The sequence below is a fragment of the Lactuca saligna genome, chromosome 8 (assembly GCF_052625555.1).
Source record: "Lactuca saligna cultivar CGN05327 chromosome 8, ASM5262555v1, whole genome shotgun sequence".
In the NCBI taxonomy this organism is placed as follows: Eukaryota; Viridiplantae; Streptophyta; class Magnoliopsida; order Asterales; family Asteraceae; genus Lactuca; species Lactuca saligna.
Genome location: NC_136424.1, coordinates 162,065,450 through 162,093,370, shown reverse-complemented (window position 1 = coordinate 162,093,370; position 27,921 = coordinate 162,065,450). Strand labels below are relative to the sequence as shown.

Here is a 27,921-nt window from a genome sequence, read left to right as displayed (position 1 = left end):
TTTTGCTTGACTTTGCTGAACATTACTTATTGTTCCACTAAATGGGATAATGTACCAGCATTGAAGAGTCATCAAGTCTTCACCTCCTCCACCGCTTCCCTGCTTTTCCGATACACTACTACATTCATTATTCTTTTTGTACGCAATAACCCAATATATACTGTCGGAGACTCACCCTACCCATTAATTTTTACCATACCAGCACCACTCCTTTCTAATGGACCAATCGATGGCTTTCATTGCTGAGAAGAAGCATAACCATTGTTCCATATTGATGCGCTGTTAACTCCATACCATCTACTCTATCATCACTTATAGCGATTTTCTAGCATCTGTTTGCTCCCTGCATTCTACTTTAGGATTCGATAACTGACAACCCATTTGTTTTTCTCTTCAGATTACCAAGAAACCCTGAAAGAGATTATCTGATTCAGTTTTAATTCAGCCAGGTGACTTTATTGATCAATCTTTATTTTAATGGTTGTTTATTTTTTGTTTTTGATTCTAAGGTCCTCAACTCATAAGGGTTTCAAAACTTTCCCTCATTCCTAATTTTCGTTTTTAATGAGAAATCATTTGCTTAAAAGCAGGGTTTTTTTAAGGAAAGAAATGTATAATCTGAAACCTCTCCGTTTTAACGATCCCCCCTTTGTATATTCATCATCAACAAAGATCATATTGTTTTGCTTTCTAATCTCATTTTTTGTTTTCTCTCAAAATAAACACTGTTAATATTTCCAAATATTAACTTCGTTTTCTTACATTCCATAAAAGGGTAAAAAAAGAGAAAATATACGTGTTGTTTAAAATTTTGTGTTGCTGCGTCTTCTTAACCCGACTTAGGTCTGTTTTAGCTTTTTTCCTGCTTATAAATTTTATATGGGAGACTGTCTGTTTTTCTGGTAGAAAACTAGCCCTTGTACATTCAACTGCTAGATATAGAGCTAAGAAGCATAAAGCCATAATTATGCTCAACTCAGAACAAGAAGTATTGAATATTAAAACTGAAACTAATAATATTTTCTTAGGAGATGTATACTACCGGAAGTAGTATATAAGAGAAGCTATTATAAGATGGAGTAAAAAAAGAGGTAAATGTCCTATTATACGTTATGATTTTGTTGACAAGAGGCAATATAAAAGACATGCTATTATAAGATGGAAGTTAAAGAGAAATGGATGGTGTGATTTCATATATGGGGTTAGTCTCTGTAATTCCTGTAGATTTGGGCTAAATAAATAAGATATAATAAGCGATAAAAACGAATTTTTTATAGAATATTATTTAGGATAACTAATCTTAGCCCAATTTATAGTATATGGGACAAGGATTTCATATATATAAATGTAACGTCCCAAAAATCATGACATATATTTTTTGTTTTTAGATAAATAATTCGTTAATACATATCCTTCCCATAAAACCAAGGTAGCCAAGATTTAACAAAACATAATCAAATCAAAGTAATTCAAAGAATGCAGAAACTTTTAGTGTGTGCTCTGCAATCATCCCGAGCTCTTCCATTTGAAAATCGAAGTACTTGAAACATAAAATGAAAACTGTAAGCACAAAGCTTAATGAGTTCCCCAAAAATACCACATAACTTACAACCATAGAATTGTTGGATTAGTGTCTAAGTCCATAACTATTTTGGTATGTACTTGACCCGATTATGAGCATGGTCCTTTTGGGTTATCTTCACCAAAGCAATATGTAGGATGATTTAAGGAGAGAAAGGTTTAAATATGATTTATTAATATATTGTGAGAATAATATATTAAAGGAGAAATCATATTGTTTAATTAATATTAGTCAAGAATTAATTGATAATTAATTTTGTGGCTAAAAGAGATTAATTACACTTAGGGGACTGAAGTTGTAATTATAAGATAATTATAATTGGGCTATGGATCACCTAATAATATATAGGTTGGACGAAATCTATGGGAAGCCCATTAGAAATCGTCCAAGGGATATGTTTAGGGAGTCCATGGGCTGCTTAGGGCCTAAGCAGTCAGATTAGGGTTTCCTAGTTGTAAACACTAATAGCCTACATGTATATAAAGGACCCTTAAGCCCCAAAAACGTGGACAACACTTCCATTAGGGTTTCCAGCCGTTTTTGGTGCCTCCCCTTTCTTCTCCTCTTCATCTAAGTTGCATATGGTGTTTGTGACTCCATTAGAGGTGCAGCACTTGAGGCACTAAGCTTTTGAAGCCAATCCAAGCAAGGAATTGATTGTTATTACTATATAACAATAAAAGGTAATTCTATAAACCCTAATTCATTTTATAATATGTTAGATCTAAGTTTGTTAGTCTTGGATTCAAAGCATGTACAATAGGGAAACCTAGATCTAAGCATTAGGGTTTGTATGAGCACATAGGATTGTTCTTATGCATAAAACCCATCAGTGGTATCAGAGCCTTGATTGGTTTCAGTTGTATGTGATGCTTAACTGTTTTGATTGCTGAAAAACGAATTCTTGGTCTCTGCCTGATCTGACTCAGCGAGTCAATGGATGAACTTGGCGAGTCTGTCTGACTCGGCGAGTCCAGTCCCTGACTCGACGAGTCCAGGGGTCAGACAGAGGGAATATCAGGCTTTCTTGCAGTTTTGCTGAAGGATTAACACCAAAAACGTATTTTGATGATAAAATCCGATTTTTATTATATTTGGGTGATTATCCTTCATAAAACAAAAGATAATTTCAAATTATTTAAATAACAGTTTTTTTATATGATAAATATGGATTATTAAAATTTTTTTGGTAATTATCTTATGAATAAAATGAGACTAGGTCAAATATAGATAATCTCCAAAATTAATTGTTTAATTTATGTTATTTGTTATTCGATCCCTTATGTTTTGTAAAGTTTCAAAACTTGTACTCAAGTTTTGGAATTTAAATTTTTGATTAAAAAGTTTAATTTTGAAATATTTAAATTCTAAATCCTAATGTTTTGAAATGTTTCAGAGCTTGCCCTCAAGTTTTTGGAATTTAAAAGTTAATTAAAAGTTTAATTTTGAAATGTTAAATTCTAAAACCCTAGTATTTTGAAAAGTTCAAATCACACCCTTATGGTTTTATTAATTAATTAAAGTGTATAATTAAAAGTGATTTAATAAACCCATAAAGTTTTGGTTCACATTTAATTAAATTAAAAGTATAATTTTACTAAATTAAACCACCTAGTATTTTAAAAGTGTAAAATACACCCTATACTATATATAACATTAAAAGTCTAATATTATATATATGTATGAGTAAACAGTCAGTCTTGCCGTTAGTAGGCCTCATTCACGAAGCTGGTCTATAAGGGGTGTTTAAGGAAATTGCCTATAAAATGGCGATTGAATGGGTATCCACTCTTACCCACCGACTAGTGGAGGGTCGTTAGCCGAACGGGTAGGATAGGACAGAAACCTTCCATTATAAGTATAATGAAGTACAAAGTAACTAAATGCTTTTTCAAATTCCCAAATCATAGTTACTTTGGGAAAAATGTGAAATTGTATGCTAACCCATGGAATTACACTTCGTACCCTTGTCAAACGTTAGTGGAGCGTGTGTGGTTAACCGACACACTAATTTGGGGATGACATTGGTGGCGAAGGGTGGCTCAATGCTTATCATAGATCAATGGAGCGTGTGTGGCTAACCGGCACATTGATTAGGTGATAGTAGCATTAGGCGCACCACGTGATTCGTATGGTTATTCACACCTTGTTTGTGATCCTCGGCATCCCAGTCACAAATAGTAGGGCATAATCGAGATTAAACATGCCATTGAAAAGTTCAATGAATCTCAAAAGATCTAGGAGTTTCAATTCATTTAAAACTTAAACTTATTTTTCATTTTTCATGGTGGAAATTGGTAAATCATCATTTACCTACCTTCAAATATTTTGCAACTAGATTACGGCATCCCTCTTCTAGGTTTTAGAGTATTGTGTTGGATCCTAGCTTGATGTTTCATTTGGGTGTTGCATCAAGAATTCTAATCAACTTAACTTGAATTTTCTCCAGTTTTGTAGATGTCTACATCTTACAATGGTCTTCCCAAATCCTTTGGAACAAGCTTTCCAAATGAAGATGACGTTCTGAGATACGATCAAGGAAATGAGAGTCATGCTTCACTTCCTCCACCTCCTCCAATTGTTCTCCCTGACCCACAAGTTCAAAGGCTTGAAAAGTTCAAGCTCACTCAAGCCCTTTTGGCGAGTAAACACGAAGACAGGAAACCTATGTGTGCACACGTCTTAGAGATGAAGTCACACATTGATATGTTAAGCATGTTGGGTGTCGAGATTTCAAGAGAGTTGGCTGTTGACTTGGTTCTTCAGTCACTTCCTGAATCATATAGTGAGTTCGTTAGAGAGTACTATATGATGGACCACGACGTGACCCTAATTGATCTCACCTATTTGCTTATAGTTGCTGAATCAGCAATGATTTGGCATGCTGGTCAAGCAAATTTGTCTAGTGAATCAAACTCCCAAACTTCAATGGATGCTGGCAACATTGGAAGTCCAGAAATAACTAAGTCTGTGATTGTCCGATGTGCTGTGCCAAAAGAGTCCATTTGCTTTTATTGCCAAGAAAAAGGGCATTGGAGACGAAGCTGCCCTAACTACCTGAAAGATCTAAGAGATGGGAGAGTCAAGACGTATGGCTCTACTTCAGGTAAAATCCATTATCTAACTCTTTTGAGTTCCTATTCTAGATTCTTAATACATGATGTGATAAGATTACATTTTGATGTTTTGTAGGATCGTAGAAAAGAGAGGAATCTTGAGAAAAAGAAGTGAGCTGAATCTAATCATGAAGAAATGGATTTTGATCGCATTACTTGAAGAATGGATTCTTGAGCTACTACTTGGAGTTAGAATAGATTGTTAAGAAATATGTAATAATATAGTTTTTCAATTGAATTGCATTGTAAGGACAAATTTTTTCCGCAATAAAATGAATTTTGATTTTATCTTATTTATTTATCCTTGGAATGGCATGTATGAAAAAAATTGATGTTTGAAGGTTTCTATTATTAGCAATAATGGATTTGATTATTAATTGTATTATTTGTGGACATATCAAAAGTTTACCAAATAGGGAGAGTTTCTCATCACCCAAATTTCAATTGGACAGAAACTTGGAATCATGCAATGTGTATTGTATGATGAATGAAAAACTTTCACGTTTGGGAAACATAGATTAATTCTTTGACAAAGTGTCAATTGAAGGACTAGGAGATTAAGTACACTAGGTTGTGCGTTGATCAAGTCCACCACAAGAGTGACAAAGATATTCGTCATGATTTACTAAAGTTTAGTAAATATGATTATACTTATAAGATTAAGTGTAATTCTGAGTTGATTGAAAGAGTTTCAAAGAATAGTAGAACGAATAAAGAAGAATCAAGTAGGCAGAAAGATAAAAGTTTCTCTACTCTAAGAAGAAGGGAGAGTACCTTTTATTGTGTTTTATGATAAGTCTTAATAATTAAGAACCATGTCTCAATTGATCCTCTAAGTGAGTCTTAGTGCAATTGCTTGTCTAAGAAGAGGAATCAAGAATTGTAGAAATGGTTAAATCAAGAAGTCAATCATACTTCGTTCCAATATCAAGTCTTAGAGTCAAGACTATGACTTGAGTGAAAAAGTCTTTAGTAGGTTTATAACACTTAACAAATGTGGAATTTGAAAAAGCTTTCTTATTCTTGCACATTAGAAATTGGTAAGTTGTGATGTCTTGGATAAGATAAAGACCAACTAGGACCAATTTGTTAAGTGTTTTGTCTTGATAAATGCTTCACTAACTCTTGAATATTTGTTTGTCAAGAAATGTTACTTGACAAGAGAATCTTATATATCAAGGAGTCAGTGGGAGTCTTAATGGTCTTGAAAGGTTTCAAGAACAAATCAAGAATAAACCTTATCGATCATCACTAGCACACGACTTGAGGTTTACAACCTATCGTGCTGACATTATTTTGTTTCTATGCCATTCCAATTGAGTTAATTGTGTATATGAGTTCTATGAGTTCTCATTTGAATGCATACTAAAGCCTTAGTCGATGGAAAGTACACTGATATGTAAGGACAAGTTACTAAACTACTTGGAAGACATGGTGGGCACTCGTGTTACCATAAGGCAAGAAATCAAGATTAAGAAAGTTCAGTTCATATGAGTTTGGATTTTTCGCAAACCTTGGTTTTGGCAAATTCACATGGATAGGAACTCATACACCATAAAATCTAAGTGTCATAAGATTCCCTCATTCATGAAAATGACTGTGAAGAAATGCTTTCACTAAGAGAGGTTTTAAGAAGATAGCGATTGTGAAAATTGTATTCTCAAATTCGATTATGGTTACGGCATCCCTTTCCATAGTTCGAATTGTGAGATTTGGCAATTAGTTTGAACATTTGGAACTTAGTAACATAAGTTCTAGATTGTTTAAACACACATATGAGCTATCTAAGGCAAAGGTGTATAAGTTTAAGAAGCTTAGATAAAGGCTTATCGAAGCATCTAGTATTAGAAATATGAATTTCAGAAATTCAATAGGCATTGTTTTCTGGAAGTTCATTTGTTTTCCGAATACATGTCAAAGCTAGTGGGAGCATAAATGTTATGTTTATATGATAATCATCATGATAGTTGGAGTATAAGTGTTATGCTTGTATGATTATTATGGCGAGTATTGCAAGTTAGCAATATTAATTATAGAAAAACAAAGATTCCATTTGCAAAGTTGCATGGGTTGAAAAGTTGTTTTGCTATAATTAAGGGAGAGAATATTATACTTCATTTCAAAATCTAAAGCTTAGATTGAGAAATTTTAATATTTTCAGCCAAAGGATACATTGTGTGTTCTCAAATTTCGATTATGACTACGGCATCCCTCTTCATAGTTTGAATTGTGAGAACATGACACATAAAATATTATGGCAAAAGATGGGTAAAGTATCATATCTTTATGTAAGACATACGCTTCGGGTATAGGATCAATTGCAAATGCTATAATATTTTACCATTCTAAAATTTTCCAAATGTCTAGCGCATTAAGATGGAAAAAGGACTAGAATTGGTTTTGACTAAAATTAAACAACTATCAAACGACGATCCAAAGTTCGCTGAGGATTGGTTGCTTGTGAGTAGTTGGGAGTATGGTATTGGATGGACCGTATCGACATTATTATGAATAGATAAGATTCTATTAAGAATGAGTTGTCGTATGGAAAATGTGGAAATGTTTCCATATTGGGAGTTGGATATTGAGAATCTATGTCTATATTAGAAAAACTTTATGCAAGAAGGATGTTCAAAGGAATGTACTTTGAATGTAAGACTTCACGTCTATGGAATTTTCTTGTAAAAATTTCTAAGAAAGTACTTTGAAATTTCATTAGCCAAGTCTTGGTGACTTTTGAGCTATGATTTTGCAAAGGAATCGTTGCATAAAATGTTAGAATCTAGCATATTCTAGTAGTGGCAAGAACCTTGTGTTCTTACACTAACAATGGGGACTAAGGAATTGTGAAATGAGCATCATTGAAAAAGTTTTTCAATTGATCTATTTCACAAAGTATGGACCATAGGAAACAAGGTGTGCATGCTTAGAGCATGGGACAATTGTTGTTATAATTCAAGTAATGAGTTGATTATCTGAAACATTAAATGATAAATAATGAGTAATCAGTATGGTGGTTAAATAGAAGTGTTTTATTTACTCTCACAAGTTTGGGGCCATATAGCATTAAGTATTATTATTATGTGTTAGTTTGCATGTTTTGACTTCCAGAATAACTAGGTTATTCAAACATCCACAGTCGGTCATACGTTGGGAGTAGGTATGAATAAAGACTATCATGAATCTGTCTGTAGATTGTATGAAGTGTTTAGACATGGCACAAGTTTGTTGAAGAGTTCGTGAGTGCTTTGATAAGATTAGAGTATTGGATTAAACCCACACTCACTTGGATCATTTCATGGATTTATCACGAGTGATTAGTGAGACGATAATATTTTATATTCTTGAAACCGAGACATGTGAGTTGTTATTTTTTGGTTGGTTGCACATTGATAATAAGTAAACGCACCAGTAACTTGGTGTTATAAAACTTATTGTTGTGTATGATTCGATCAATAAATGCAAGCGAGCATTTGAGTCGAAGTTTATCCATTCCTTTTACCCAAAGTTGGATAAAAGCGATATATGTGGGCCTCTCGATGATTTAGTGATGACACCTAAGCGCTTGGCCAAGCTGGGAATTGTAGTCTATTGTCAGTCGTCATAAATCGGAAGTCGAGAAACAATATAGAGAGAATGATTGAAATTCATGTCTTATGTTTATACGGTATCTTGAGAATGGAGGAATATATAATCCCTTCTCTAGAGGGCGCGCTATCTGATAAGATCAGAGTTGACAACGACTTTTGAAAGCTACGATTGCTGATCAGGTTGTGAAGTCATACGGAAAATAGTTATTAGACTTATCCAAGTGGGAGACTGTTGGATTAGTGTCTAAGTCCATAACTATTTTGGTATGTACTTGACCCGATTATTAGCATGGTCCTTTTGGGTTGCCTTCACCATAGCAATATGTAGGATGATTTAAGGAGAGAATGGTTTAAATATGATTTATTAATATATTGTGAGAATAATATATTAAAGGAGAAATCATATTGTTTAATTAATATTAGTCAAGAATTAATTGATAATTAATTTTGTGGCTAAAAGAGATTAATTAAACTTAGGGGACTGAAGTTGTAATTATGAGATAATTATAATTGGGCTATGGATCACCTAATAATATATAGGTTGGACGAATTCTATGGGAAGCCCATTAGAAATCGTCCAAGGGATATGTTTAAGGAGTCCATGGGCTGCTTAGGGCATAAGCAGTCAGATTAGGGTTTCCTAGTTGTAAACCCTAATAGCCTACATGTATATAAAGGACCCTTAAGCCCCAAAAACGTGGACAACACTTCCATTAGGGTTTCTAGCTGTTTTTGGTGCCTCCCCTTTCTTCTCCTCTTCATCCAAGTTGCATATGGTGTTTGTGACTCCATTAGAGGTGCATCAATTGAGGCACTAAGCTTTTGAAGCCAATCCAAGCAAGGAATTGATTGTTATTACTATATAATAATAAAAGGTAATTCTATAAACCCTAATTCAGTTTATAATATGTTAGATCTAAGTTTGTTAGTCTTGGATTCAAAGCATGTACAATAGAGAAACCTAGATCCAAGCATTAGGGTTTGTATGAGCACACATGATTGTTCTTATGCATAAAACCCATCAAGAATATCATGAACATACATATAGTTGCTATGGGCTCCCCCATGTTATTTACCTAAAATGACATGGGCTCCCCCATGGTCTAATATCCAAGTGCCATGGGCTCCCCTATGGTCTTTACCTGGAATGCCATGGGCTCCCTCATGGTATGATATCCAAGTGTCATAAGCAACCCACATGGTCTTTCATGCATTTATCATAGAGACAACTATCATTCCACATAACACGTAATGGGCCGATATTGGTGCCTTCGACCCATGTGATATAGTGAGAAGACTCACATCGCACTGCTGGATCGTACGGATAAATTTTTGGCTATTGGCTAACTAAACCTAGAACTATCAATATCAAAACAATACCCAATTAACAATTGGGTTCCAATCCATAACCATATATCCATACTTGGGGTAAAAAGACCATTTTACCCCTAACCTAGCTTAGTCCAAGACTTAGGCCGAAACTCACAATCTGCAAGACTCAAAGGCCAAATAATCAACCAACACCCAAATATGGCCCAATTTTCAAAATTGGGCCTAAACCCCTTACATGGGCCTTACCCTAAAGTCTAACCATTCTTCCTAGTCCAAAACACTTGTACTCAGATGGACCATTAATAATTGAAACACCCAAGCCGAAAAGAAAGCCCAAACTTGAGGCCCAAAATGAAAAACATCATCTAACTGAGTATGCCTTTATACTTAGTGAATACGCTAAGCGTACGCCCAAGAAACCTAGTAATTCCCCATGTACGCGGAGGTACGTCCCGCATACTGACCGTGCCTACATCCAAGCTAGAAACGTCTTAATCCCTTAAGCCAAGATGTCCAAAACCTCAGAATAGCTAAATATAAGTGACTTGATCCATAAAGTTGAAAGCTTTAAACCTTTGCATGGCTTAATGAAGCATAACACCAAAGATGAGATCCAAAGGTAAAAATCACTCCAAAATGTCTTAAAAGCTTCTTAATACCTTAACACCTTAGTCCAAGCTTCCATATCTGAATCAAAGGAACTTCTTAAGTCATAAAGTTCCTGACTTTATGAATTAGCATGACTTAATGGCACCTAAATATAAACCTTAAGTCCCAAACTTCACCAAAAGACTTCTAAATCGTGCATTGAAGGTTATACTCATCAAGATCCAAACTTTATGACTCCATAACCCTAACAAGGGCCAAAAATGAAGCTTAAAGGTTCTAGAGTAACTTCTACTAACAAGAACCACCACAAAGGGACCAAAATCATACCAAAGTGCCACCTAGCTAGATCTACAAGAAAGAGTTGTCAAGGTTGAGACTTTATACCTACAGAAGTTAGATCTAGGCGAACAAAGCCTGGATCCAAAAGCTCTAAATCAAGCAATGACTCTTCAAGAAGTTCCTTCTTCCTCCTCAAGCACTAAAACACACATAAATCACCTTAAAGCTCAAGAATCACTAAAATGTGGGCTAAGGGTCAATTTCTAGGGTTTAGAGGGATGGAGGCTGAAGATATTAGGGTTACATTATGAGATAAGGAGCTTATATAGGGTAAAATAGGGTTTCGGTAAGGACCCTAAAATAAGGAGTAAGCCTAACGTACATATGGTACGCCCAACGTACTTTGTAGAGCAATCGTGACCATCCTGATCAGTACGCCTAACGTACGCTGAGGTACACCCCACATACTTCCCTTTTCATTAGTACACTACGCGTACACCTGTGTATGCCCCATATACCCGGTTAAGCCCTAAAACCACCAAACTTCCGAAGGCCATAACTTCTTTGTTATTAGTCCATTTCCAACGAACTTTATATCCATGGAAAGGTGACGAGAAGCCCTACGCTTCTATCAACTCACCGCCGCCAAAGAAATTTCCGAAAAAAATCACAAAATTTATAAAGGACTGAGATATCAAATTATGATTATACCCTTGGGATACTAAATCCTTTCTTCCCCAAGGCGTAAAGCCTTATGATGACTGATGAGCAGGCCACAATCCCGAAAAATGAAATGATTTAAAATCGAGCGTTACAACTCTCCCCCACTTAAATTCAATTTCGTCGTTGAAATGATTCCTTACCATTCCTAACATTGCCCGACATCCCGAGGGATACAATCATAACCTGGTGCATACAACAGACTTCCCAAGGTAACTGATCCCAACCCAAGCAGAAATTTTACAACTCGAAGAAGACGAATCCAAAACCCCATGCAAAAACATGTTGGGTTTTATACAAACAATCCTATGTATACATGCAACCCTTACATTGGATCTATGTTTTTTCACTATTAGATACACAACATTATGAACACATAATAAAACCCTAAAGATGATTAATATTTTCGAAATTAACCAAGAAGGTTAGATTACATACCTCTTGTTGTTATATTATAATAACAACTTGAATCTTCAAACCCTAAGTCTTGAAAGCAAGCACCACAAGTGTAGTGCCTCTAATGGCTCACAAACACCAACAACAAATGGAGAAGATATAAAGAGAGAGGAGAGGTATAAAAATTCATCCCTAAGAAGCCTTGGGAAGGTATGGACGAATTCATGAGCCAAAGGGTGTTTATATAGGTGTAGAGATAAGGTTTCAGTCCTTATCCTTATTTAGTTGTTTGCTCACCAAGCAAACCATAAGATAAGCATTGAATCCTTATAATGGACGAATTCTAAAGCCTTATCACCTTAAATTCGTCCAACCTATCCTTAGGATAATCCTTACCCTATTTTGTAACTATCACATAATTACAATTCAGCCCCTCTAGTTTAATTAATTACATTTGATCACAAAATTAATTCTTAATTAACTATTGACCAATATTAATTAAACATATATGATTTCTCCTTTAATATATTATTCTTATAACATATTAATAAATCATAATAACCTCTTTCTCTATTATTTCTCCAGTCAAGTTGCTTTGGTGAAGGCAACCCAAAAGGACCATGCACAACCGGGTCAAGTATTTACCAAATATGGTTACTGGTTTAGACACTAATCCAATAGTCTCCCACTTGGATAAGTCTAGTAACTACAAATGTAAGTACACCTCGATTTGCAATCGCAGCTCTCAAAGATGCTGTCAAACTCTGATCTTATCAGTAACCTGTCCTTCAGATAAGGGATCATATATTCCTCCATTCTAGATATCGTATAGACACGAGACATGGATTGAAATTATTCTCCCAGTCTATGTGTTGTTTCTCGTTTTTCGATTTACGACGACCGACTAATTGAACAAATCAAATTAGCCCTAGCCCGTCCGAGCATTTACGTTTGTCATCACTAAATCATCGAGGGGCCCACAAATATTGCTTTTATCCCATTTTGGGTAAAAGGAATGGATAAAATTTGACCCAATGTTTGCTTGCACCCACTCACCAAATCACATACAACAATAAGTTTTATAAAACCGAGTTACTGGTGTGTTTACTTATTATCAATGTGCAACCGATTTGCAAGTTACAACTCACATATCTCGGTTTCAAGAATATAAGATGTTATCGTCTCACCAATCACTCATAATACAATTCATGGAGTGATCTAATTGAGCGTGGATTTAATTCAATGCTCAAATAAGCAGTCATGAATGTTGCAACAAACATTTACTTATGTCTAATACTCTTTTAGACAATCCACACACCAATTCACGACAGTCTTCATTCATATCTACTTCCAACATATGAACGACTGTGGCCCGTTTGAATAATTTGACTGTTCTAAACCAATTAAATTATTCAGGAAGTCAAAACATGCAAAGTAAGAATAATACTAATCCCATATGGCCTCAAACCTTTGAGCATAAATAAAACACGTTTTATTTATCACCATATTGATTACTCATTATTTGTCGTTTCGGGTAATCGACTTCTTACTTGAATTATTACACTTGTCCCATGCTCCTAGCATGCACACAATGTTTACCTATGGTTCTTTCTTTGTGAAATAGATCAAATTGAACACATTTCCAATCATTCTCATTTCACAACTCCCAATCCTTTTCCATAAGTGAAAGAATATCAAATTCTTGCTACTTATAGAATATGCTAGATTCTAACATTTTATGCAATGATCCTTTCATAATGTCACTGCACCAAAGTGACAAAGACTATTGCCAATGATATTACAAAGTCCTCTATCGGATATTGTTACAAGACAATTCCTTAGATATGATGTCTCTCACTGAAATTACATTCCTTTGAACATCCTTTTGCATAAATGTTTCTAATCTAGACATAGATTTTCAATATTCAATTTCCAAAATGGACACGTTTCCATATTTTCCATATGACAACTTATTCTTAATAGAATCTTATCTATTCATAATAATGTCGATATGGTCCATCTAATATGGAAACATTTCCATATTTTCCATATGACAACTCATTCTTAATAGATTTTTTTCTATTCATAATAATGTCAATATGGTCCATCCAATACCATGCTTCCAACTACTCACAAGCAACCAATCCTCGTCTAACTTTGGATTGTCCTTTGATAGTTGTTTAATTATTTTAGTCAAAACCGATTCTAGTCCCTTTTCCTTCTAAATGCGCTAGACATTTGGAAAATTTTAGAATGGTCAAATATTAAAGCATTTGCAATCGACACTATACCCGAAGTCTATGGGACACGGTGCATAATGTTTTATTTGCTATGTTCTCAAAATTCGAATTGTGAAGAGGAATGCCGTAATCATAATCGAAATTTTAAGAACACACTATGTACCTTTGACTAAATTTATTAACATTTGTCAACCTAAGCCTTTATATTTGAAATGAAGCATAATATTCTCTCCCTTAATTATAGCAAAACAACTTTACAACCCTTACAATTTTGCAAGGTATAACTCTTGTTTTCTATAATTAATATTGCCAACTTGCAATACGTGCCTTAATAATTATACAATCATAACATTTATGCTCTCACTATCATGATGATTACTATAAAACATCACACTTATGCTCCCACTAGCTTTGACATGTATTCAGAAACAACTTAACTTTCAGAAAAACAATACTTATTGAAATTTTTAAGTTCATGTTTCTAATACTTAGTGCTTTGATAATCTTTTATCAATGCTTCTTGAACTTATACACCTTTGCCTTAGATAGTTCATATGTGTGTCTAAACAGTTAAGACTAATTGCCAAACCTCACAATTCAAATGATGGAAAGGGATACCGTAACCATAATCGAATTCGAGAATGCAATTTTACAATCACTATCTTCTTAAAATCTTTCTTAGTGAAAGCATTTTCTCACAATCATTTTCATGAAGGAGGAAATCTTATGACACTTAGATTTAAACGGTGTATGTGTTCCTATCCATGTGAATTTGTTAAAACCAAGGTTTACGACAAATTCAAACTCATATGGACTGAACTTTCTTAATCTTGATTTCTTGTCTTATGGTAGCACGGCTGCCCACCATGTCTTCCAAGTAGTTAAGCAACTCACCTTTTCCTATCAATGTACTTTCCATTGATCAAGGTCCTTGCCTTTTATGCATTCAAATGAAAACTCATAGGACTCACATGCATAATTAACTCAATTGGAACAACACATAAACAAAATAATGTCAACACGATAGGTTGTTAACCTCAACTCGTGTGCTAGTGATGATCGATAAGGTTTATTTGATTTGTTCTTGAAACCTTTCAAGACAATTAAGACTCCCACTGACTCCTTGACATATAAGATTCTCTTGTCAATAAACATTTCTTGACAAACAAATATTCAAGAGTTAGTGTAGTTTTTATCAAAACACTTCATAAATTGGTCCTAGTCGGTCTTTGTCTTATCCAAGACATCACAACTTTCCACATTTGATGAACGTTGTAAACCTTTTAATACTTGTCACTCATTGTCACAATCTTAACTCTAAGACTTGTTTTGGAACGAAGTATGATTGACTTCTTGATGTAACCATTTCTTCAATTCTTGATTCCTCTTCTTAAACATACAATTGTACTAAGACTCATTTAGAGGATCATTTGAGATATGGTTCTTAATCATTAAGACCTATCATAAAACATAAAAGGTACTCTCCCTTCTTCTTAGAATGGAGAACTTTTTATCTTTCTGCCTACTTGATTCTTCTTATTCGTTCTGCCATTGATTTAAACCTTTTTAATCAATTCCGAATTACACTTATACTTATCATATTTACTAAACCTTTAGTAAAAATCATGACGAATATCTTTGTTACTCTTATGGTGGACTTGATCAACACACAACTTTGTGTGCTCGATCTCCTAGTCCTTCACTTGACACTTTGTCAACGAATTAGTCTAATTTCCAAATATGAAATTTCTCATTCGTCATGCAACCAAGTTCCGTGATTCCAAATTTCCGTCCAATTGTAATTTGGGCGATGAGAAACTCTTCTATTTGGTAAATTCTCGACATTTCCATAAATAAGAATCATATCCATTCATTGTAGAAATATGTAAACATCAATTTTCATAACGATTTCATTGCAAGGATATAAACAAATAAATAATTAAGTCAAACAAAATTTATTTTATTTATAAAAGCAGCGGAAAACATTTGTCTTTACAATGCAAAATCCATTGAAAACTATGTAGTCGAATATACCTAACAATATATAAGCTCAAAATCTAATCTTCAAGTCCATGCGATCGAGATCCATTTCTTTGTGATCAGACTCATCTTGCTCTTTCATCAAGCTTCCTTTCTTTTCAAATGCAATCTTATCACATCATGTATTAAGAATCAATGAATAGGAACTTAATGGAGTTAGATAGTGGATTATTACCTGAAGCACAACCATACTCTTTGACTCTCTCATCTTTGGAATCTTCAGGCTCTTGGGACAGACTTCTATCCAACGCCCTTTCTCAAACGCACGTCGCTTCTCTTAGAACAACCTCGGAAGCATGGTTGGTTGTCTTTCCCAACAAATACGCTCCATTGCTTCGCCAAATCTTTTCTGATTCAACAGCAATGAGCATGTAAGTTAGGTCAATGAGGTTATTGTCATGATCCATCATATAATACTTTCTTTGAACTCATTATATGATTCAGGGAGTGACTGTAGAACCCAGTTCACAGCCAACTCATCGGGAAATGACACACCTAACATAATCAACCTATCGATGTGTGATTTCATTCCTAGAATGTGGGCACACACGGATTTACCATCTTCATGTTTCATTTCCAATATGGCCTTAGTGATATTGAACCTTTCAATTCTTCGATCTTGTGGGTTAGGGAGAACAATTGGAGGAGGTGGAGGAAGTGAAGCATGATTTCTTGTTCCTCGATCGAATCGTGGAATACAATCTTCATGTGGAATGCTTGTTCCACGGGATTTGGGAAGACCATAGTTGTCGAACTTTGACATCTACAAAACGGGAGAAACAAATTCAAGTTAGTTGATTGATTGAGTCCTTAGTAAATCACCCAAATGAGATACTAAGGCTAGGACTCAACACAATATTCCACAACTCGGGAGAGGGATGTCGTAACCCTAATTGCAAAATATTTGAAGGTAAGTGAATAACGATTCACTAATTTCCACCACGAAAAACGAAAAAGAAATTTAAGTTTTAAATCTATGAAAACTCCTAGATCCTTTGAGATTCATTGAACTCTCAATGGCATATTTAAATCTCGATATGCCCCTCTTGTTTGTGACTGGGATGCCGAGGATCACAAAGTGGGTGTGAATAACCATGCAAACTTACATGGTGTCGTCACATGTTACAGTCACCTATTCGATGTGCCGGTAAACCACACACGCTCCACCGAACTATGAAAACATTGAGTCACCCTTTGCCACCTTTTCTTAGAACCATTTAGTGTGCCGGTAAACCACACACGCTCCATTAACGTCTTCGGAAGGGCGCAAAGTGTAATTTCATGGAATTTCATCAATTCACTTTTGCCTAAGTAACTAAGATTGGGATTTTGTAAAACATTTAGTTAGTTTTGTACTTCATTATACTTATAATGGAAAGTTTTGTCCTATCCTACCTGTTCGGCTAACGACCCATCACTAGTCAAGAGTGCGGTGGGTAAGAGTGGATACCCATTCAATCGCCATTTTATAGGCAATTTCCTTAAACACCCCTTATAGACCAGCTTCGTGAATGAGGCCTACTAACGGTAAGACTGAGTTTTACTCATACATATATATAATATCTATCGATAACTACCCATATAGTGTCGTAACCAGTAGCAGTCTTGGGTAATTTGGTTATAAAATTCATTGCGATCCGCTCTCACTTCTACTCGGATATATATCTGGTTGTTGCAACAATCTCGAGGGTTGTTGAAGTTCTTCCTTGACCTTGGATCATGTTATACATTTACTTACGTATGTCGTGATCCTAACCTTCATGTTTAGCCACAAATAAAGAGATTTTAAGTCTACATACATCTTGTCTGCTCCATGATGTATGGAATATCTAGTCCTATGGTTCCATCTAAAACTAGTTCCTTGACATCCCTAAACTGCAGAATGCATATTCGGTTCATGAAGTATCCTGTTCCATCATCCTTAATCTCTAGTTGCTTTTCCATTCCTTTGAGGAGTTCTTCCTTAATGTTTTATTCTGTTAAAGCCTCGAGCTGAGAACTTCTAATATGTGAGATTAGGCTAGATTGGATAGTCATCATAAGTGCCTTTAACCTACGAGGTTTAACTCATTCTTTACGGATTAAGGCATCAGCCATGACGTTAGCCTTGCATGGATGATAACAAATCTCACAATCATATTCATTCAGCAACATTAACAATCTACTTTGTCTCATGTTGAGTTCTTTCTAATCAAAGATGTGCTATAGACTCTTGTGATCCATGTACACTATACACTTTGTTCCGTAAAGATAATGAAGCTAGATTTTCAACACAAAAACTATGGCTCCCATCTCTAAGTTGTGGGTGGTGCAGTTGTTCTAATGCACCTTGAGTTGTTGTGAGACGTAGACTATGACTTTCTCCCTTTGCATCGGTACACATCCTAGTCATTGACGTGAAGCATTGCAATATACTATGAAATCATTAGTACCTTCTAGAAAGATTAGTAGTGGTGCACTACACAACATTTCCTTCAACTTTTGGAAAACTATTTCTTTTTGGTCTCCCCAAAAAAAATTATTTCCTTTTGGGTCAATGTGAGAGGGGATTGGCTATATGGAAGAAATTCTCTATAAATCTTCAGTAATAGCTTTCCATTCCTAAGAATTGACGAAATTCAATTGGTGACTTAGGTGCTTACCAATCCTTCACAACCTCAATCTTGGGGGGGGGGGGGGGAGGGGGGGTCAACATGAATACCTTTCATGCTTACCACATTCCCAAGAAAATGTACGTCTCTTATCCAAAATTCACACATAGAGAATATTGCATACAACTTTTCTTTCCCTAATAGCTCTAGGGTTATTCCAAGATGCTACCCATGCTCTTCCTTTGAGTATAACTAGATCAAAATATCATCGATGAATATTACCATGAATTGGCCTAAGTAGGGCTTGCATACTCGATTCATGAGATCCATAAAAATAGATGGGGCGTTGGCTTGTCTAAAAGGAATGACCAAGAACTCATAATGGTCGTATCGAGTTCTGCAAGGAGTATTTGGAATGTGCTCTCCCTATACTTGGAGTTGATGATATCCTAATCTTAGATTTATCTTAGAAAAGTAATTGGATCCTTGCAGTATATCGAAGAGATCGTCTATTTTTGTAAGTGGATATCGATTCTTAATGGTCAACTAATTTAAGTCTCTATGGTCAATGCATATCCAGAAATATCTATCCTTCTTTTTGAAAAACAGAACATGTGCTCCCTAAGGTGAGAAGCTTGGTCTGATAAAACCCTCATTAAGAAGTTACTGTAGTTGGCTCGACAGTTCTTGCATCTCCCAATGTGCCAATCTATAAAGGGACTTTGCTACTATGATGGCTCCTAGAATTAGATCAATATGAAACTCTACTTTTCTGGATGACAATAGTCCTGGTAGATCTTCAGGGAATACATCATGGTAATCGCACACTTAAGGTACCATTTTGATCCTCTTCTTGTTATTCTGTTATATCGACAGCATGGGCTAGGAAGGTTTAATAATTTTTCTACAAATATTTTTTGGCCTTCATGCATGAGATGATTCTAAGATTTCTACTAGGTTTATAGTCGTAGATGGTTAAGGATTCTACGTTTGATAGGGGTAGATTTAATGGCTTTTCAAAGCATAAGACTTCGATGAGGTTAGGGGATAACCAATCCATACCAATGATGGCTTAGAAACTTCCAATGACCATAGGCATAAGTCTACGAGAAAGGTATGATTATGTAACATTAATGTACAATTCTTAAGTATTTACTGGGTACTAATGACTTGGCCGTTATCCATTTCTACTCTATAGGCTTCCCTAAGTTTACTACATGGGTGGTTTTGATAACTTCCTAAACTCAGGATTTACATGGCTTCTATCGGCACTGGTATCGAAAACTACATTTTCATATAAGTAATAGATTAGAAACATACCAATAACTATCGTTAAATCTTGGATGGCTTCTCTAGATACTTTGAAAAATTATTGATGCCTATAATCTCCTCCTTGTCCCTTCAATGTTGGATAATTCTTCTTGATATCTCCAACTTCGTTCTACTCATTACATGCTCGACCTTCTGATGTTGTCGTTCCTTGGTTTGGTGGGGTTCTGCATCTATTAGCAAGATGACCTTTCCTTCTGTAGTTAGTGTAGATCTAACAGGCTCCAGTATATTGATACCCACACTGATTGCATTTTGGACTATTTCCAGTGGTAGTCGTTAATTGGGGTTGTTGTAAATATAAATACCTAAAATACATCCCATTTCTTTCTACTAATATCCTAGCCCTTGCCTTGGATTCCTTTCTAAACTTCCTCTTCCTATTCTCCACCCTTGGGAGATCAGCCTTCTGGACCACTATACCGCAATATATCTCTTGATTCGTCATGATGAAGTCTAGTTTATTAGCATTATCATAGGTTCTTGGCTTGGAGACAATAAATAAACCTTGAATGGCTTGGGCAGACCCCAAATGTACCTTTCTATCTTATTATATTCTAGAGTGACAATTCAGGGACATAAGGTGGCAAGGTCGTTCAAACGGTTTGTATAAGAAACAAATTCGGGTTCCTTTATTATCAAATTCCACGACTCCTGCTGAAGCTTCTACACTTCTTCGCAGGGAAAGTATTCTTCAACATAGAGTTGCTTTAGCTCACTCCAGGCCATGAAATTTGCTACATTAATGCCCATGGTTTTCATATAACTGGCCCTCAAAGTTAGAGTTGTGTCTACCAAGGTACAAGTGGTGAACTTCACCCTGTAGTATTTAGCACAAAATCCAATCTCAAAGACAGACGCCTCTCTTTCCATCGAGTCAAACCAACTACAACTTCGTTTCCATGGAAGGATTTTTCTTTATAGTTCACAGAGTCTTTATATTAACAAACCCTTGTAGGACCTCGGTTATCTCCATGTGACTCTCACCTCCATTACCCCTGGATCCTTCTTTCCTATTGGTTTCTAAGTTTGCAATTGCATTGGTGACATATTGGGTTACTAAAGCTTCACTTTCAGCCGAGTTTGTAGGTTTGGAGTTAGTTTCGGGTTGTACCGGGTTTCTCATTATACGAGGCATGACTTTATATTTATTTTATAAGTTAGTTGTTATGATAAGTTAGGGTTTTGATTTTGAGCAATTAGTTAAGAGAGTTAACTATAACAAGAAAACAAATCAAACAAGTAACACACTACACAATAGGTATATATATATATATATATATATATATATATATATATATATATATATATATATATATATATATATATATATATATATATATATATAACATTAATTTTCAATAATTTTTACATCAAGATTTTCCAAAAGTGTACAATGATGTCGTTTGAAAAAGAAAAGTTTATATTTTACATACCAAAGATATTGCAACATCCTTTAATAAGGGAATTCCAAAAAGCTTGGAGAAATCCCTGTTCGGTATCGTGCAATAATTACTGAAAAAGATGATTGGAACAAATTCGTGACATATACGCAATCTGAAGAGTTTAATGTTACAACTTTTTCCCAAAACTTCTTCATTTATTTATCATAAAATTACGAAAAAGTGCTTGACAAATCTTTTTTTTGACAGGTTGTTTCACAAAAGACTATCAAAGCGCGAAAGATGTCAAAGTACACTCATCGGATGGGATGAGGGGGGTATACTACTCTTAGGAGGAAGTTGGTAAGCTTTGTTTTTAGCTATATGATCTATTATATTACCTTCATAGTATTGTACTTAACATAATTTTATTTTATATTGTTTACAATTTAATTTTTTTTATCAAGATTTAAGAGAAAGTGATTTCAAAGGAAGAAATGCTCCCAAGGTCAATTATGTGGTGTAAAGGACGTGAAAGTAATGGAGTATTTAAGGATGAAGATGTTAAACTCATGGCGGATAAACTAGTAACCTCAATAAACATTTTTATTACTATTACTGTAAAGATTTTAATCAATTTTATTAGGACAATAATTATTAATATTTTGTGTGCTAGATTGAACAAGAAAAGAAGATAAAAAAAGGACAAGTTAATGTTGAACCGGGCACAAATGCCATGACCTTAGTTTTTGGCAAGGAAAAGGGAGGATTTTTAAAGGGTGTCAGCACAGGAGTCACTTACAACAGATATTTCAATGTTCCTCACAACAAAGGATCATCTAAGGAAGAAATTAAAGTTCTTAAAGTTGCACTACATAATGGAAAACTTGAGCTTGAGAAAAAGATGTTGAACTCAAGGCTTTGTGTACATAGGTTAATGAACAAGATCAAACACTAAAGCTAGTTTTGGCTCATCTTTATGCAAAAGGAGTTGACTTTCAAAATCTATCTCATACTGTTGTAAGTAATCTTATTAACAACATGTATTTTGAATGTTACTTGTAAATTGCATTTTTAGCCATTTTCCATGTTTCTTTATATTTGCTAGGGTATTTCATGTGACAATATTGTTGAAAGTAGTGAAACAACTCCTGCTAGTCTCAAAACCAAGCAACCTTCAGAACTTGTAACACCAGTATGTTATCATCTTATAAGATCATCATTGATATACTTTTTTCAGTACTAATTTCTGTTTTTTCACTTGGAACTTTAACTTGTTTAGGTTATTGGAAAACCCACCAAGAAACAAGTTCAAACCAACTCTGCAACTGCAACTCCCGATACACAATTGATTTCCATGAAATATGCATTAGTAGTATATACTATCTTTATAGTTTTCAACACGTTTAATTTATTGTTTATATTAAAATATAATTTTACATATAGGTCTTAAACCTTTATATTAGGCAAATACAAAACCCTCCAGAAAAGTTGTTGACTCTAAGACTGTCACTATCAATCCTAACATACCAACAGTTAGGGATGTCAAAAGGTCCCGTGGGTCCCCGATCTCAAATGGGGAATATTTGCTTGAAAAATCGAGGACGGGGCGGGGACGGGGGCAATGTTAACCCCCGTTTTAGTTTCGGGGGCGGGGGCGGGGTGGGTAGTCCCGTCCTGAACCCCCAATGGGGACCCGTTAATATATTATTTATATTAATATATTAATTATAAAAATATAATAAATAATAGCAATGATTTTGAACTTCCAAAATTCAGTTAAATATCATGTTTTTAAGCTTATAGTATAACATTTTAAAGATGTTATAATATTTTTATTTTAAATATATAAACTTATGCTATAAATAACTATATTTATCCAAAATAGTTTATTTTAGCTCAAAAAATAAGTTCTTTTAGCATAAAGAACATCTTTGTTCACCCAAAAAAACGTCAACCCAAATGGGGGCAGGGAAACAGGGGCAAGGGCGGGGGTAATCCTGTGATTCAGATGGGGGGCTGGGGAGGCTAGAGATTTCGGGGGCGGGGGCGAGGGAACAGAAAATTTTCGGGGGTGGGGGATGCAATCCCCGCCCCGTTTTCCCCCGTTGACATCCCTACCAACAGTTTCACCAAATAAACCCCTTCACCAGGTATGTGTTTTTTTACATGTTTAATATACATTTATGTTTTTTTTTTTTTTTTTTTTTTTTCTGATTCTAATAGAACTTATCATTGTAGCCAATCAAGTGTAGTCTACCACATCCGTATAAAAGGAACATCGTTGCTCTTGGTATCATTTATTTATCATCAGAAAGACAATTCATTCATTGAGTTCCTCTACAAGATGATTTCTATAAAGTTTCCATTGATGAAGTGGTAATGAAACAAGCATTTCCACCCCATAAAACAGGAGAATTCACATTAGTTGAGGATGCATATAAAAGTTTTGTTCCATCACCAAAATACCTTGTGCAAACCGAGTCACAGGTTTGTTTAATTATGTTCACTAATTTGTGCACTACACTTTATTTTCTTCGTAAAGTAGTATACTATGGTTTAGATAAACTCAATTTTTTTTGCTTCAATGTTGTTGTTATAAGTATCATAAATTATATCACATCAAGAACATCAACATCAAAACTCAAAGAAAAGGAAACCAACTTACATATCATCTAATGCCCTTGTCAAGAAGACAATGAGAAATACAAATAAGAAGAATGGCTAGTTATGTTTAGGTTTTGGTTTATGATGTGTTTGAATTTAATGTATGGATTTGGATTTCAATTATTACTAATATCAAATTATGAATTTTGCTTTTGTTTCATATTATTGGGTTTGGTTACTTTAACTTAAATTATTTTGATGTGTCTTAAATTGTAGAAAAAGTAACAATATATATTAAATTGAAGTGGCTTTAATATAAATTTGGCCATGTTTTATTGGTTTTCAATGTTTCTAAAATTATACAATAGTTACTTTACATCATTTTCTAACGTGTGGCTAAATGGTTAACAATAGCCATAATATACAAGAATTATGAGTTTACATTTGTTTTAAAATGATGCTTCTTCTAAAGTTTTTGTGACTAAGTTAAACAATAACAACATCAAAAACAATTTATGTGTCAAATAAATACCATAATTGATTGTTATTGTGACTAAGTACTAGCAAATCATCACTTATAAAATTAATTATATGTGTTCATTTACCGAACATGGTCATGTTCACCATAATTATATGTATTTAAAATATACCCAATAGTCTTATTATAATACCGAATAATCCTTAATTTTAACAAAATGTGTCTTTATAATACTTATGATTGTATTTCATTTAATTGTGTGTCTCTATACGATAGGCTATAGTCACAAAATTTGATTGTTTTTTGTGACTAATTATTAGCAATTCGCCACATATGGAATTAATTATATGTGGCCATTTAGCAAACACGGTCATGCTCACCATAATTACATGTTTACAAAAGATACACAATAGTCTTAACAAAATTTAAAATGTGTGACAATATAAAAGAAAACAACTACACTAAAACATCATGAATGTCGCAAGTTGGTGATATACAACAACCACAGTTACTAAATAAGTGTGTCTATTGACGGTTTAATGCTACAATATTGTATATTTAAGGAAAAAAATTCCATACACATTTGCCACACTTTTATAATACAGCCACATGTTTTCATCTCATACAGATACTAGATTTTAAAGTGACCATAACACTCATACAATGACGTCACCTTCCGTTACACTCAGTGAAAAAATAAATGTTAGTATATGCATATGGTCACACTTTTTTTGATGTGACTATAAGTCATTTTTCTTGTAGTGTCGATTTCATGGGATGACCCCTCGAAACAATACCCATCCCACTAACATTAGTCAGCTACACCAGGAGAGAGAGCGGGAGAGGAGCAATAGAATTCTCCATGATTTGCCACCTAGTAGAACAAAACATACTGTTAGGGCGCCTAACACTCTTCGAGCTGCAATCTATGCCATCAACAATTCACAGCACACGGTCCAAATTAGCAACCATTGTCGTTGACACTCCGCACAAGCGGACGTGTCACCAAATCATGGCAGCATTAGACCTGGTCAGAGCCCCCATCAAATCTAAAGCAGACCAGCCACTAGAAAATCACGTAATACATGGTGAACACCCTGAACAAGCAATAAAAATCGGAGCCGACCTATTTTCATAAACCAAAATTCAACTAGTGGCTCCACTAACACGCTTCACGGGGGTATTCGCATGGCAGCATGCATATATGACTGGAGTGGACCGAAAAATCATCTACCACAGTTTAAACATCATATCCAGTAGTGATCCGATAAAGCAAAAAAGGAGCGGGCAGACAAGTGATACAAACAAGGAAATCAATGAAGAGGTCTCAAAGCTTGTGGATGTAAGGATCCTTCGGGAAGCAATGTTCCTTACATGTAATGGTAAAGAAACATGACGACTCATGGAGAATATGCATCGATTATTTCGACCTGAATAACGTATGTCCAAAAGACCATTACCCCCTCCTGGAAATGGACCTGAAGGTCAAATCTATGGAAGGCTTCCAACTCAAATGTTTTCCTGACACCTACAAAGGCTATCACCAAGTCTAGATGCGATGGGAAGACGAGGAAAAGACCGCCTTCCACACCGATCAAGGCACGTTCTACTACCAGAAGATGCCATTCGGCCTTAAGAACGTCGATGCGACATACCAGCGCCTGATGGATAAAGTCTTTGCAGAGTAGATCGGAAAGAATGTTGAAGTATATGTCCACGACATGGTCATTATGATTCGCAACGAAGCAACGTTTCTCCAAGACGTCGAGGAGACCCTTTAGACCCTGGCGCAAGCATCGATGAAACTCAACCCGAAAAATGCGCTTTCTGGGTAAAAGAGGGCCAATTCCTAGGATAATGAATAACTAGAGAGGGAATCAAACAAACCAAGTTAAGATTTAGGAATTCTGCGATTCCAAGACCCCACACAACATAAAAAGGGTCCAAGAAATCAAGAGGAGGTTGACCGCACTAGGCAAGTTCATAGCCAAATCAGCAGAAAATTGATGGGTTTTGAGCATAACAACAATTCCTATGTGTGCATGCAACCCTAATGTTTTAGATCTAGGTTTCCTCTAATTAAACATGAAAACTTGAACAAAAAAAGGAAAAACCATAGGAAGTAACTATAGTTTTCTAAATCAACATAAAACTACGGTTAGGTTACATACCTTGATTGTTATATTGCAATAACAATAATTCCCTTGTAGATCTTGAAGCTTGAGAACTTAGTGTCACAAGTGTAACACCTCTAATGGCTCACAAACACACAATGATGAAGAATTATGATAAAGGAGGAAGGAATTTTTGGTTTCTTCTACTTAGAATCACTGTCCGAAAATCATAGGGTTTAGAACCCTTTATATAGTGCACCACGGATGTTATGGATAACCCTAATCTGAATAAAATTTCATTATCTCAAATATGGTAATTATCTACCTCCTTTGATTATCCATATATAATAACATATTCAAGAAATTCTAGAATAATCTTATATATACATATAAAATCATCCACCACCTTCCCTAGGAAGGTTCTGGACCATTTTGTTGAACTATTGAACAATTTCACTTTTATTCCCTACAATTCTAATTAATTCCTTTAATCTTAAAATTAGTTCTAAATTAATTTTTGATTAAATATTAATTAATAATATGATTACTAATTAATATATTATTTTCATAATACAATAATAAATCATTCATTCCAATTTGTTAATCAAATTAATAAATGCTTCCTCTTCCTCAATTAATCATCCTGTCTAGTTGTAAGTGTAAAGACAACCCAAAAGGACCATGCCCCTATCAATTCAAGTACATACCAATTATAGTTATGCGCTTAGACACCTAATCCAACAGTCTCCCACTTGGATAAGTTTAATAATTATAGTTGCAAGTATGACTTCAAAAATTGACAAGCAATCGTAGCTCTCATAGCTTTTTGTCGAACTCTGGCCTAGTCAGTTGCATGTGCTAAGATAAGAGATCATATAATCATCGATTCTACAAGGTATCATGTGAAGAAATGACATGGAACATAATCATTCTCATTGTCAAATAGTTTGTTTCCTGATTTCTAATTTGTAATGACGAAGAACTTAATTGAACACAATAACTCAGTCCAGACTTGCCCCAACACATGAGTCAACACCAAATCACCGAGGAGCCCAAGATATCAATTTTCCCCCTTAGGGAAACAGGAATAGATAAACTTTGACTCATATGCTTGTACTACTTACTCATCAAATCACGTACACCAATACGTTTTATAACACCAAGTTACTGATATGTTTACACATTATCAATGCACAACCAACTCGTAAAAAACAACTCATATATCTCGATTTAAAGATTATACCATACTATCGTCTTAGAATCACTTGTGATAAATTCCATGAAGTAATTCACTGAGCGTGAGTTTAATCCAATACTTAAATCCCCATTTCAAAAGTACTCATGAATGTTGCAGCAAACCCTTTCTATGTCTAAACACTTAGACAATCTACAACCAAATTCATGACAACCTTAATTCATTATTTACTTCCAAAGTATGATTTAATAAGGATATTTGAATAATCCAATTAATCGGGAAGTAAAACATGCAAAAGAAACACAATGATAAACAATTGAC

The 27,921-nt window shown here is 34.8% G+C and overlaps 1 protein-coding gene across 7 annotated transcripts; it reads left to right on the top strand.

Annotated features, from left to right (window-relative positions):
• Nucleotides 1-49: 49 nt before the first annotated feature.
• On the top strand, nucleotides 50-22,684 carry LOC145013267 (uncharacterized). 7 transcript variants are annotated; one of them, XR_013664900.1, is made up of 7 exons: nucleotides 50-281; nucleotides 398-449; nucleotides 21,477-21,569; nucleotides 21,674-21,793; nucleotides 21,883-22,226; nucleotides 22,315-22,401; nucleotides 22,489-22,684. XR_013664900.1 is itself a non-coding variant. In XM_078972074.1 (5 exons), the coding sequence occupies exons 4-5, from the start codon at nucleotides 4,040-4,042 to the stop codon at nucleotides 4,780-4,782; spliced, it is 657 nt and encodes a 218-aa protein (XP_078828200.1). In that variant the 5' UTR covers nucleotides 50-281; nucleotides 398-449; nucleotides 2,186-2,265; nucleotides 4,032-4,039; the 3' UTR covers nucleotides 4,783-4,986. The 7 variants fall into 7 exon arrangements, 4 of the variants coding, with proteins under 4 accessions (XP_078828200.1, XP_078828201.1, XP_078828199.1 ...); XR_013664899.1 differs by adding an exon at nucleotides 2,186-2,265 and having other exon boundaries at nucleotides 50-449; XR_013664898.1 differs by having other exon boundaries at nucleotides 50-449.
• The last annotated feature ends 5,237 nt before the right edge of the window (nucleotides 22,685-27,921 follow it).